Below are 13,415 nucleotides of genomic sequence, written 5' to 3' on the forward strand. Positions count from 1 at the left end.
TCACATGCTAGCCACACTTCAGCTGATCACCAGGCCACCCACACTTCTAACCAACTGGCTACAAATTCAGGAGTTCCCATGACCCCCTCAGTAAATAGTTCCCTAGAATGATACACAGAACTCAGAAAAGCACTATACTTACAATCAGTTTTATTATAAAGGATACAGATCAGGAAGAGCCAAATGAAGAGACACATAGAGTGAGGTCTGAGAGGGAACACAGCTTCTGTGCCCTCTCCTCATGGAATCCAGGCGTATCACACTATTGGCACATCAATGTGTTCACCAACCATGAAGCTCCACCAAGCCTTGATGTCCAGAGATTTTGGGAATTTCATTACTTAGGCATGATTGATTAAATCATTGGCCATGTGATTGAACTTGATCTTCAGCCCCGCTCCCTTCCAGGGAGGTTGGGCTGGCCCAGTGTTCCAACTTTTGAATCATATGCTTGGTCTTTCTGGTAACAGTCCCCATATTCAAGCTATCTAGTGGCTCATCATGAGTCACCTAATTAGCATAAGAAAGACACTCCTATCACTAAGGAAATTGTAAGAGTTTTTGAAGCTCTGTGCCAGGAACCAGGGAGAAAGACCAGATATATTCTTTACTGTACCACCGTTCTTAAGTTCAGCTATTCTGATTTTCAGTTCTAGAAATCCATTTGGTTCTCTTTTTAGATGTTCTCTTTGGCGATTTTTTATCTGTTTTGTTCACCTTTTCCTCTGTTTCTTGAACATATTAATCATTGTATTTTAAATCCTGGCTTGCTAACTCCAATGTCTGGGTCACCTGTTAGTCTGCTTCTATTGGTAAAATAATAGTAAATATGACCATTTAAGAGCTTGTGTCAACCAACATTTTAATCCAAATGGTAGATGGTGCTCTCTGTTAGATATTAAAATGTAGTCAAAATCCATCAACCTCATTCAAAAGTTAGCACTGAGAAATAAAATATATTAAATGAGACATTAAAACTTCTTCATTTCATTATATTGATAGTATTTACTCCATAAAGAGAGAAAGTCAGGGGCCAGCCTGGTGGCATAGTGGTTAAGTTCACATGTTCCACTTCGGAGGCCTGAGGTTCTCTGGTTCGGATCCTGGGCACGGACCTACACACTGTTCATCAAGCCATGCTGAGGTGGCTTCCCACATAGAAGAACTAGCAGGACCTACAACTAGGATATACAACTATGTACTGGGGCTTTGGAGAGAAAAAAGAAAAAGAGGAGGATTGGCAACAGATGTTAGCTCAGGGCAATCTTCCTCAAAAAAAAAAAAAGAGAGAGAGAGAGAAAGTGAGCTGTACCACTGTTAGATGAATCCTTAAAAATCGTTTTCAGTGTCTCCTCCTAAGAAAAGCAGAAGGCATTATAGGAAAGATTTTTAAATGATGGTTGTTGCCTGAAAAGCATTTGCTAGTTTGAATTAATGATCATGAAAGACTTTAGCATTTTTTGATCATTATAAGTTATTTCTAATTTGCTTATATTAGCAACTTCTCAAAAAAACTTTATATTCTTGGCCTTTTTGTCTAGTGTTTTATGCTTTTCTTAGGCAGAAAGCACTGAAAATATTCCTTCAGTTAATTGTGTACAGCATTTCAATATACGATGCAAGATTACTTACATTACCTCACTTGATCCTCAACATCCCTGTGAGGGAAGCACAGGATTAATTACCTCAATTTTATAGATGATGAATCTGAGATTCAGAAAGAATGAAATATAGGGTTTATATATGCATGTATGTATATTAAATACTTTTAATTTCACTGCATTTAAGACATAAGACTACAATAATATTGATTATAATCCTGTTATATAGATAAGGGAACAGCATACTGTAGAATCTATATGACTTTTATCTAAGGTCAATAAGTTGGTGTAATGGGGAAGGTTAGAGTATAACTTATAGCCTCTGACATAATTTTTATAATATTCTGGCACTACCCACCATATGCATCTTCATCTTCTCTTCTTTTAGCCCTCTTTTTCCTTTCTTTCCTTCTATATGTCTTATTTTTTCATTTGTCGTCTCTCTTTTTTCAATTTCTTCAGTTAATACCTATAGACATTATGTACCTCTACTTCTGTCATTTAGCCTTTCACCTTTAAGACATTTAAGTCATACAAATGAATAATTACATATTCCCATAAAAATCTCCTAAGTCACTTTTTAAAAATTCTGTACAATATAATGGTGCTGTTAGAGTTTGGAAAACTATTTCTTCTAATTTCTTTCAGAAGAAAAAAATCACTTTATTATTACATATAATAAAAAGTATATACATGCTGTTTAAGGATCTCAGAATACACATAATTTAACTATTTTTTAGCTATTTAGATTTCTCTCAGAGTTGATGTTTTCAGTTTACTTATTTCTGAAAAAAGTTAAAATTACAGCTGTAAAATACATTTTATTTGCTGGAGTGTTATAGTTAAATGAATGTGTTCTTCCTTCATGAAAGTTACTTCTTTTTAGTTCACTAGTAAAATGAAGAATACTACTATAAGAGACAAATCCATTGATAGAATAAGTTGAGCAATATTATGTGGCATTCTACAACATGACATTTCTGTTTTACTTTATGCTTTTAGTTTGGGAAATACAACCACAGAAAAAAGTCATCACAGAAATATGCTAAAAGCCCATAAGATGGAAATCTTTCCTTATAAAGGCAGGCTTCTCTCCAGCTTCAAAATAAGATGCTTCCCTTTTCCTCCATTTATTTCAGTTCAATAAACAGTTATTCAGCAGATATTATTTGGAGATACAGAAACAAATAAAATAAAGTCCATACTTTTGTAGAGCTTATAGCAGAATCTGGTGGAAGAGATAGATTGATAAACCTGTAATTTTCAATACAGTGTGATGAATGCTATGATAGAAGTATATTCATGTTTCAATGAAAGCATATACAAGAAGCAGTGAGCCTTGACTAGTGATCAAGGATAGCTTCTTATAGGAAATAATGCCTGTGTTAAATTTTGAAGGATGAATAACAGTTAACCAGGCAAAGGAAAGGAGACATAAAAGTTGTTCCAGGGAGAAGGAAAAGCATGAAGGTTTGAAGCAGCATGAGGCTTATAGAAAACTCTGAAATGAGGTTGATGAGTTAGGCCAGATAGTTCTCCAGAATATTTGAACAAAGAAAACATGAAAATAGGCCATTAAACTAATTTTTAAATTCTTATCATAGCAAACGAAATAAGTATATCTTTAGTTGATATTTAATAAAGTTGAATACTTCCTTTTGTGGAATACTCCTTACAAGAACATTTAAATCTATTGCAGTATTTGAATTATGTTATTTATGGATATTTGTTCATAATTTTAATGTAATTTCTTTAAATTTTTAATGCATTACTTTAAGAAACTAAGCCTATATATTTTCTAAATTTATTGAATTAGAATAAATTTTGAATAGAACCAATTAATTTTTTCCATTCAAGTCTCTTTTTATAACTATTGGTTATCATTTTTTCATCTTTTGTAGAGTTCCTGTACCTCAGCCAGAAACTTCTGCACAAACACAAAATAACCAAGGCATGCCAAGCACTGTCCAACGTATGTTGCTTTGTTTTATTACTATTATTATTATTATTTATGAAATCTTTATGGAACACTATTATATACAGATTACTATTTGATTTGATTCTGCATTTTTGAGTCATGCCTGCCGCTAGCATAATATAAGTACTTTAACTAAATATATAGCTAGTTATTTTTGTTTCTGGTTTTCATTTAAATTAGCTTAGGTCCTTGTCAAAAAGTACTGTCTAGGTACAACTTTAGAACAATTTGATATCATCACCAAAGTGAAAGTAAATATAAACAAACTTACATTTATCAATCTGTTTCTTTGACAGTATATCCCTTTAAATGCACTATTTTTAATTATCAGAAGATCAATTAAGTAGGGAGTTTAATTTTATTTGACAGTAAATATAGGTAAAGCTTAAAAATAGTTGTAGTTCCTTTCTTTGCTATTGGGTTTATTTTGGGTTCATTTTTGAATTTTGGGTTTATTTCTGAAGCGATTTCATAATGCAGTTTAGTTGTAGTAGGGTATCCTTAGAGTGATTTACTGTAAATTAGATCTTATAAGGGGTCATGTCTCTGGACTAGACATTTAACACTTTATGTCCTTCTTGCTTTTTGAGTTATTCTTATTTTATATTGACCTCTAGTCAGTTGCAGATTAAGAACCCACAAAAGGATCCTGGAGTCTGCACTCTACCCCCAAAAATAAAACAGAAAATAAGGGGAAAATCATTATAATGTAAATATATAACCAAGCTCAAAACAAGAATGAAAAATCCCTAGGTGCCAGAAACAAAAGAATTTAAATTTAGTAGTGAGTAGGAACTAAAACTAAAACTCTGCTCTTGGGCATTTCTGAACTAGATAGGCCTAGATGATTACAGGCTGAGGAGTAATAACTACATGGAAAGGAGAATCCAGACCATAGGCCTCCTGCGTGTAAAGTAGAACTAATATAAAGTTTGAAGATTATGAATGGCCAGAGAAATTACGCCCATCAGTGTGGGGAAGTATCAAGAAGCTTCCTATATCCCCTGGGCAATGGGTAGGAAAAAGTCATCTGAGAGAAACTAGAATCCCAGGACAATACAGCATGGAGGTATGGTCACAGTTCATATTACTGAAATGGTGAGAACTCTGAGCTAAAAAATTAACACTAATATCTGGTCTGAAATCAGTGAAACCCCTAAGGTCATGACAAAGGTAAGTGTGAAACTACCTTAAAGGGAGGCTTCTTATAACCTAGGGTGTTTGGGACTCCCATGTAAAACGTCTACCAAAAATCAATTCATGGTTAAAAATTTAAAAACTTCCCAAGGAAATGAACTACTTTAGGCAATGTGATCAGATGTAATATGTGTTATACCCCCAGAACTAGAAATACTAGACCAATCAGAAACAGGCTTTAAAATAAATATGTGTTTTAAAAATTAAATGAATTGAATAGAACTGTAAGTCAGGAATAGATCAATATGAAAAAGAGCTGGCATATTTGAAAAATATATATATATGATGGGTTGAAGAGTAAGCAAATGCAAGTGAAGAGAGAATTAGTGCAGTTGGAAGATAGATACAGAGGAAATCACACCAGAGATTGGTAAAGAGGTTGGAAAGGTAAAAGATGAGTTGAGAGACATGGAGTATAGGGTGAAAAGTTCCAATTTGTATCTAATATAAGTTTCAAAAGGACAGAATAGAGATAGTCAGGAAGAAGCAATATCTGAAGAGGTACATTTTCAAAATTAAAGATATATATGAATAATTAGATTGAAGGATCACAGTGAATCCTGAGCAGAAAAATTAAATAAATCTATACCTGGAAATATCATAGTGAACCTGCAGAGCATCAGAGATATTAGATATCTTAAAAACTACCAGAGAGAATGCACGTATCTGTTTACAAAGGAAATATAATTAGACTGGAAGATTTCTTATCAACAATAATAGATGCCTTAGACAATGGAATAATGTCTTCAAAGTGTTGACAGAAAAATTTTCCAACCTAGAATTATATGTCTAACTAAACGAACTGTAAGAGTGAGGTGAAATAAATATATTTTTAGATATTCAAAGACTGTGAGAGTTATTACTCATAGAGTCTCAATGAATGAGTTACTAAAGAATTCTGAAAGAAGGAAAATGAAACCAAAAGGAAGTAGCAGAATGCAAGAAGAAATGGTGAGCAAAGAAGTTGGTAAAATACTGGTAAATATAAATAAACTCAGTAAGTACAAATTAATAACTATGGTAATAAATAATTTAATGAGGTTTGAAACAAAGTAAAACTAAAATACTATTTTTAAGATGGGAAGGAAGATGAGAATTAAAGCATTCTAAGTTCATTGTATCTTTATGGAGAATGGTAGAAACTGATGAACTGTGGACTTTGTAAATTTAAACATGAAACTTAAAAATTTTTAAGAGCATGCTGAAAGAATAGGTATAGAAGGCATAACTTTGAAAACAGCACAGGAAAAAAAGAGGAATTATAAAAATTTGATCAGGCCAGTGGAAGGCACAGAAAAGGGGAAAAAAAGCAAAGAAAAAGCATGATTAAGAGAAAACACAAAATAACATGACTGAAATAATTCCAATAAATGTAAACATGTTAAACTTTCAGATATCAGTTTTTAAAATTAATCTAATTATATGCTGCATATAAGAGACACACTTAAGTAAAATTATATAAAAAGGTTAAGGAATGGCAAAAGATATACCTGACATATACTAAATGAAGAAAAGGTGGTATGACAATATTAATATGAGATAAAATAAGGCCAAAACTGGAAGTAAAGACAAAGAGAACAATATAGAATGATAAAAGTGACATTCTACCAAGAAGATAATAACAACCATGAATGTATATACATCTAATAATATAACCTCAAAAATGTAAATAGATTTAAAAGGTAGCAATTGACAAACATATAATCATAGTATACTCCTGTCTTAAAGTAATAGAACAAGAAGACGAAAAGTTATTAATTACACAAGGACACACATACTGATGAAAAACAATGATAAAAGAAATCTTAAAAGAAGCCAAAGGGAAAAGAAAAAAAAAGACACATTACATACAGAGGAACAAAGACAGGCATAACAACAGATTTCTCTTCAGAAAATATGTAATCCAAAAGACAATGGAAAGAAAATAACCTGTAAACCTAGAGTTGTATACACAGTGAATATATCTTTTAAAAATAGACAAAATAAAGACCAAAAAGAGCTGAGAGAATTCATCACCACCAGACCTACACAATGAAAAATGACAAAGGAAGATCTTCAGGCAGAAAAATGATAATACTAGATGGAAATTTTGATTCAAATAAAGGAAGCTAAAGCACCAGAAATAGTAAATGTGTGGGTAGAATAAAATATATTTTCTCGATTTTAATCTCTTTTAGATCAAAAATAATAAAGATGGGGGCAAACCCTGTGGCGTAGTGGTTAAGTGTGCATGCTCCACTGCTGGTGGCCCGGGTTCAGATCCTGGGTACACACCGATGCACCGCTTATCAGGCCGTGCTGTGGCAGAGTCCCATATAAAGTGGAGGAAGATAGGCACAGATATTAGCCCAGGGCCAGTCTTCCTCAGCCAAAAGAGGAGGATTGGCATGGATGTTATCTCAGGGCTGATTTTCCTCACAAAAATCAATCAATCAATAAATAAATAATAAAAATGTATTGTGCAGTTTGTAGTTTATATAGAAGTAAAATGTATGACAACAATAGCACAAAGATAGGAGGGAATGTGAAAATATACTGTTGTAAAGTTCTTACACTATATGCATAATGACATAACATCACTTGAATGTAAGACCGTAATAAATTAAAGTTGTATGTTATAAACCCTAGAGCAACCACTAAAAAAAAAGCATAGCTAATAATTCAATGGTAGAGCTAAATGGAATTATTCTTAAAAATGGTTGATCCAAGAGAAGGCAAGATGAGAGAAAGGGGAACAAAGAACAAATGAGTCAAATAAAAAAAAATAGCAAAATAGCAAATTTAAGCCCCATCATTTTATTAATTACATTAAAGTAAATAGTATAGACACCCCAATAAAAAAGCAGAGATTAGGGACCAGCCTGGTGGCGCAATGGTTAAGTTTGCATGCTCCACTTCAGTGGCTCAGAGTTCACAGGTTCGAATCCCAGGTGAGGGCCTACACACTGCTCATCAAGCCACACTGTGTTGACGTGCCACATACAAAAAAAAAAATAGAAGAAGGTTGGCACAGATGTTAGCTCAGGGACAATCTTCCTCAAGCAAAAAGAGGAAGATTGACAGCAGATGTTAGCTCAGGGCCAATCTTCCTCACTGAAAAAAAAAAAAAGCAGAGATTATCATACTGCATAAAAGTAAGACTCAACTATAGACCATCTAAAAGAAACCCACTTTAAGTTTAAAGACAGAAGATAAAAGATGGAAAAATATATAGCATGCAAAAGAAAGCTGGAGTAGCTATACTTATATCAAAGTAAATTTCAGAACAAGGAATAAAGACAAATATTACATTATATACAATTCTCCAAAAAAAATAACAATCCTAAATGTGTAGGCACCTAACAACAAAGTTTCAAAGTACATGAAAACTGGTAGAATTGAAAGTAGAGATAGACAAATTCACAATTATAGTTGAAGACTTCAATACCTTTTTTTCAACAATTGATAGGAAAAACTAGACAGAAAATCAATAAGGATGTAGAAGACATTAACAACACTATTAACCAATTTGACCTAATTGTTATTTATAGAACACTCTACCTAACAATGGCAGAATATATATTCTTTTCAAGTACACATGGAAAATTTACCAAGATAGACCATATTGTGTCTGTAAAACAAGTCTCCATAAATTAATAGAACCTAAGGGAAAAAAGTAAACCCAAATGAACCAGATGGAAGGAAATTGTATATGTCATCAATCCCAAGATATCCATTTTTGCATATTTTAACATCCCTGAAATTGGGACACACATTCCAAAATGAATTGTACATCGTGATTTAATTGGCACTGTATTTTTTTCCTAGTGGCACATAAAATAATGGCTTGTTTTACAATTTACAGTATTTTATATTCGATAAAATATGAAAATAAAATTAAAAACAGAAATTAGTGAAATAGTAAAACAAAAAAATAGAGAATAGCAAAACCTAAAGTCGGTTCTTTTAAAAGACACAATAGAGAAACTTCTAGCTATACTCACCAAGAATAAAAGAGAAAACCACAAATAAACAGTTGTAAAAATGAAAGAGTATTAACCAATGATGTAATAATCATTTTAAAAATCACAAGAGAGTAAGTATTATAATAGCTTTTGTGCGTATTTTTAAAAACATCCAAAGCCAAACTGTTTATTGTTCATAGATACGTATATAGCAATCTACTCTGGATTGGAAAGATATATAACTAATTAATGATATTAGTTGCCACTAGGGAAGGAAGGAAGAGGGGAATGTGACGAGGAAGAGTAAAAAAGGAGATTTAAACCTCATCTTCAATGTTCTATTTATTATTTTATTAATATTTTATATGAAGCATTCTGATATAAGCAAACCAAATGCAAAATAATTTGAGACAATGGGAGAAATTTGAACAAAATATTTGATAATATTTAAAAGTTATTATTATTAATAATTTAAGTGTTGGCATGTTTTTATCTTTTTTTACAAAGTCCTTATCTTTTAAAGGTACATGTTAAAGTATTATGTATGAAATGGTATCTCAAGGATTTGCTTTAAAATAAAACAGTGGAGTTGGGAGTAGAATAGGTAATAGATGAAAGAAGGTTGGCCATGTGGTGATAAATGTTAAAACTGGATAATAGATCCATGGGAGTTTGTTGTACTCTCCTATCTACTTTTGTATGTTTTAAAATTTTCACAATAAGAAAGTTTAAAACATGTAAATATATGAAGCAAAGATGGCAAAATATAAGTCTGAAAATGTGTAATTCTGGGTGTTGGGTACACTGGTATTTACTATGCTATTCTTTGTATTTTTCTAATTTTTCTGTCTTAAAAAAAGAAAAAGTAAAAGGTAAGTTCAAACCACTATAGTGTACAGGTGATACCTGAACTAATTCTTAGAAGATGAGTAGAGTTTTGCCAGATTAGCCAAGTACATATTTGCAAAGAACAGTTTTAGTACAAGTACAAAGGTAAGAAATTTCATGGAAACCTGAAGGAGCATGAAGTGTGAGGCAGGGGGAAGTCTAATGGCTGAAGAAATATATTAAAGGTCTACAGAAATGTAACTACAGTGTGTATTATCTCTATTGATGAGCAGAGGCCGAACATTATTCAGTTCAAGTCTCAAGCCCCCAATATGGCATTTCTTTTATGGGATAGTTTCTCAAGAAGTGGCTGATAAATTAAGTTGACAATGGTTCTTCGAATTTATTTAGTTTTTTTTTTTTTTTTGCGAGGAAGATCGGCCCTGAGCTAACATCCAATGCCCATCCTCCTCTTTTTTCTGAGGGAGATTGGCCCTGGGCTAACATCTGTGCCCATCTTCCTCTACTTTATATGGGACGCCGCCACAGCATGGCTTGATGAGTGGTACATCAGTGCGCACCCAGGATCCGAACCTGCGAACCCCTGGCCGCCGAAGCCGAATGCACGCACTTAACCGGTGCGCCACTGGGCCGGCCCCCTGGTTCTTCCTAATTTACAAAGCTCTTTTACATTCATTATTTTTTTTCCTTTTTTATTGAGGTATAATTAGCATATAACATTGTATTAGTTTCAGGTATACAACATAATGATTGAATATTTGTATATATTGTGAAATGATCTACAATAAATCTAGTTAACATCTGTCACCATATATAATTACAAATATTTTTCTTATGATGAGAACTTTTAAGATCTACTCATTTAGAAACTTTCAAATATGCAATACAGTATTATTAACTATAGTCAGCATGCTGTACATTACATCCTCATGACGTTTATTTTATAGCTGAAGTTTGTACCGTTCAATTCCCTTCACCCATTTCACTCCCCCCTACTCACTCCTCTGGCAACCACGAGTCTATTCTCTGTATCTATGAGCTCAATTTTTTGTTTTTTGTTTTTCTTTTTTTAGATTCCACATATAAGTGAGATCATACAGTATTTGTCTTCCTCTGTCTGACTTATTTCACTTACCATAATGCCCTCGAGGTTCATCCATGTTGTCACAAATGGCAAAATTTCATTCTTCTTTATGGCTGAATAATATTCCATTGTGTGCATATACTACATTTTCTTTATCCATCCATCAGTGGACAGTTAGGCTGTTTCCATGTCTTGGCTATTATAAATAATGCTGCAATGGACATGGAGGTGCATATATCTTTTCAAGTTAGTGTTTTTGTTTTCTTTGGATATATACCCAGAAGTGAAATTGCTGGATCACAGGGTTGTTCTATTTTTACGTTTTTGAAGAGCCTCCATACTGTTTTCCATAATGGCTGCACTAATTTACATTCCCACCAACAGTGCACAAGGGTTTCCTTTTTTCCACATCCTCTCCAACACTTGTTATCTCTTGTTTTTTTGATAATAGCCATTTTAACAGGTGTGAGGTGGTATCTCATTGTGGTTTTGATTTGCATTTCCCTGATGATTAATGATGTAGAGCATCTTTTCATGTACCTGCTGGCCATCTACATATCTTCTTTGGAAAAATATCTATTCAGATCCTCTGACCATTTTTTAATCGGATTGTTTGTTTTTTTGCTATTGAGTTGAATGAGTTCTTTATATATTTTGGATATTAACCCCTTATCAGTTGTATGATTTTCAATTATTTTCTCCCATTCAGTAGGTTGCCTTTTCATTTTGTTAATGGTTTCCTTTGCTGTACAAAAGCTTTTTACTTTGATGTAGTCCCATTTGTTTATTATACTTCAGTTTTAGTGAATGAATTAGACCTATATGTATGTGGTAACACGGTTATTAATGTATTCCCAGATAAATTTCATGATAGCTTTGGAAATTACTGTCTGTAAATTCAAAAGTCACTCATTTTGTGAATGTATAGTTAATTTGTGTGTGTGGTTTGATTGTGCTTGGTATTTTGAAGACTACAAAGTTTAACATCTTATCCTTTATATCTGATAACTTAGATAAGTAGATAAGACATACATTGAAAAGTTAACAATAAACAGTAACAATACTACTGTGATCACGACATGATAGGTAACCTCTGACTTGCACAATCCTTTAAAAACTCCATGATATACTTGCTAGCAAGCATAGACCTCATCACTGACTGGAGTACCCTGTTCTTTTCTAGCCTTGTGGATCTTGCACCAGGGTGGGATCAGTGGAGGCAAGGGGGGACTAGGCAAAGAAAATAGCTCCTCTCCCTCCCCCGTGCCTCCATATATCCCTACCTGTCACTCTTATCCACATAATGAAATGCTCAGAGTAGATCTTATGAATAAACCAAATTACCATACCTACCTACATACATTTATACTGTCCTTTTTTACTTCACAACCTAAATGTGGTCTTCTCCTGAAATTTTTCCTGATTAAAGCATAAATCCATTCTTACCAGAAATAAGAGTAAAATGAGTCATTAAAATAACAGTGATCATTATAATTATAATATATAATCATATATATATATACAAAAATGTAATTTTGCTAGGTAATTAACCTGTATCTTAGTTATGCATTAGGCTTAAAAACATAATGTGTTTCATATGGTAATTTTAGTAGTATTCAAGCTAAAAATAAAATAATTCGAGCTCATAATTTTCTCTTATTTTTTAGAAAACCTCAGCTCTAGATATATTTTGTCTCTTTCCTAATTATTGCCTCTGAAATCTTACTATTCACAACCAGTGACTGCCAGTATCTCTTGTACTGAATTCATACCCATTTGTATTAAATATGAACATATAATTGGGGTAGGTAATTACAGTCCCAATGAACATATAACTGGGGTAGGTAATTACAGTCCCAAGTTACTAAATTAAAAAACAAAGCATAGGAGGCCGGCCCCGTGGCTTAGCGGTTAAGTGTGCACGCTCCGCTACTGGCGGCCCGGGTTCGGATCCCGGGCACGCACCAACGCACCACTTGTCCGGCCATGCTGAGGCGGCGTCCCACATACAGCAACTAGAAGGATGTGCAACTATGACATACAACTATCTACTGGGGCTTTGGGGAGAAAAAAAGGGAAAAAAAGGAGGAGGATTGGCAATAGATGTTAGCTCAGGGCCGGTCTTCTTCAGCAAAAAGAGGAGGATTGGCATGGATGTTAGCTCAGGGCTGATCTTCCTCCAAAAAAAAAATAAGCATAATTTTTCAGAGGAATTTTTCATATACACCTTTATACTTTGCCAGTTCTTAATATTAACACTCAAATAAGAAAACAGTCATAGAAAATATTCTGACTTATTCCTGACAAGGTCAATCATAGGATTTTTTTCTATAAGGTAAATATAATTACTTAATTTTTAAAAATTGGAATAGCCTATAACTTGTTCTTTGCATGCTATAGTTTAGAACAAATCAGTCAGGAATGCTCAATATAATTTGGATCATTATCATAGCTGCTTACTGCTGTTCTAATTATGTGCTTTTATTAGTTTGGAGAGGGAAGATAAAAAAGATTAAATCATTGCCCAATCCTCAGTTTAGTCCTATTAACTGAGTTTTTCTCTTGGCTTTGATTGATTCTTTTCCTTGTCATTTGTGATTAAATTTTTTATCCTTTTTGTTATCGAGCATTATTATAGGAAGTTAAGTGTGTTCATCAACTGAATTTTGACTTTAAAAAAAACTCTTTTGTAATACTGCAGTGTTTTGAATTCCTGGTGAGTAAGAAGTATGTGTTCAACTTCTTCATCTTCTCTTACAACT

The 13,415-nt window shown here is 33.2% G+C and overlaps 1 protein-coding gene across 1 annotated transcript in view; it reads left to right on the forward strand.

The window, feature by feature from the left end:
* Positions 1 to 13,415, forward strand: part of RADX (RPA1 related single stranded DNA binding protein, X-linked) — a 59,568-nt gene that overhangs the window by 29,818 nt on the left and 16,335 nt on the right. The window contains exon 11 of the mRNA XM_058536444.1: positions 3,503 to 3,573. Coding sequence (XP_058392427.1) covers positions 3,503 to 3,573 — 71 coding nt within the window. The remainder of the gene's footprint in view (positions 1 to 3,502; positions 3,574 to 13,415) is intronic.

The sequence above is a fragment of the Diceros bicornis genome, chromosome X, assembly GCF_020826845.1.
Source record: "Diceros bicornis minor isolate mBicDic1 chromosome X, mDicBic1.mat.cur, whole genome shotgun sequence".
NCBI lineage: Eukaryota > Metazoa > Chordata > Mammalia > Perissodactyla > Rhinocerotidae > Diceros > Diceros bicornis.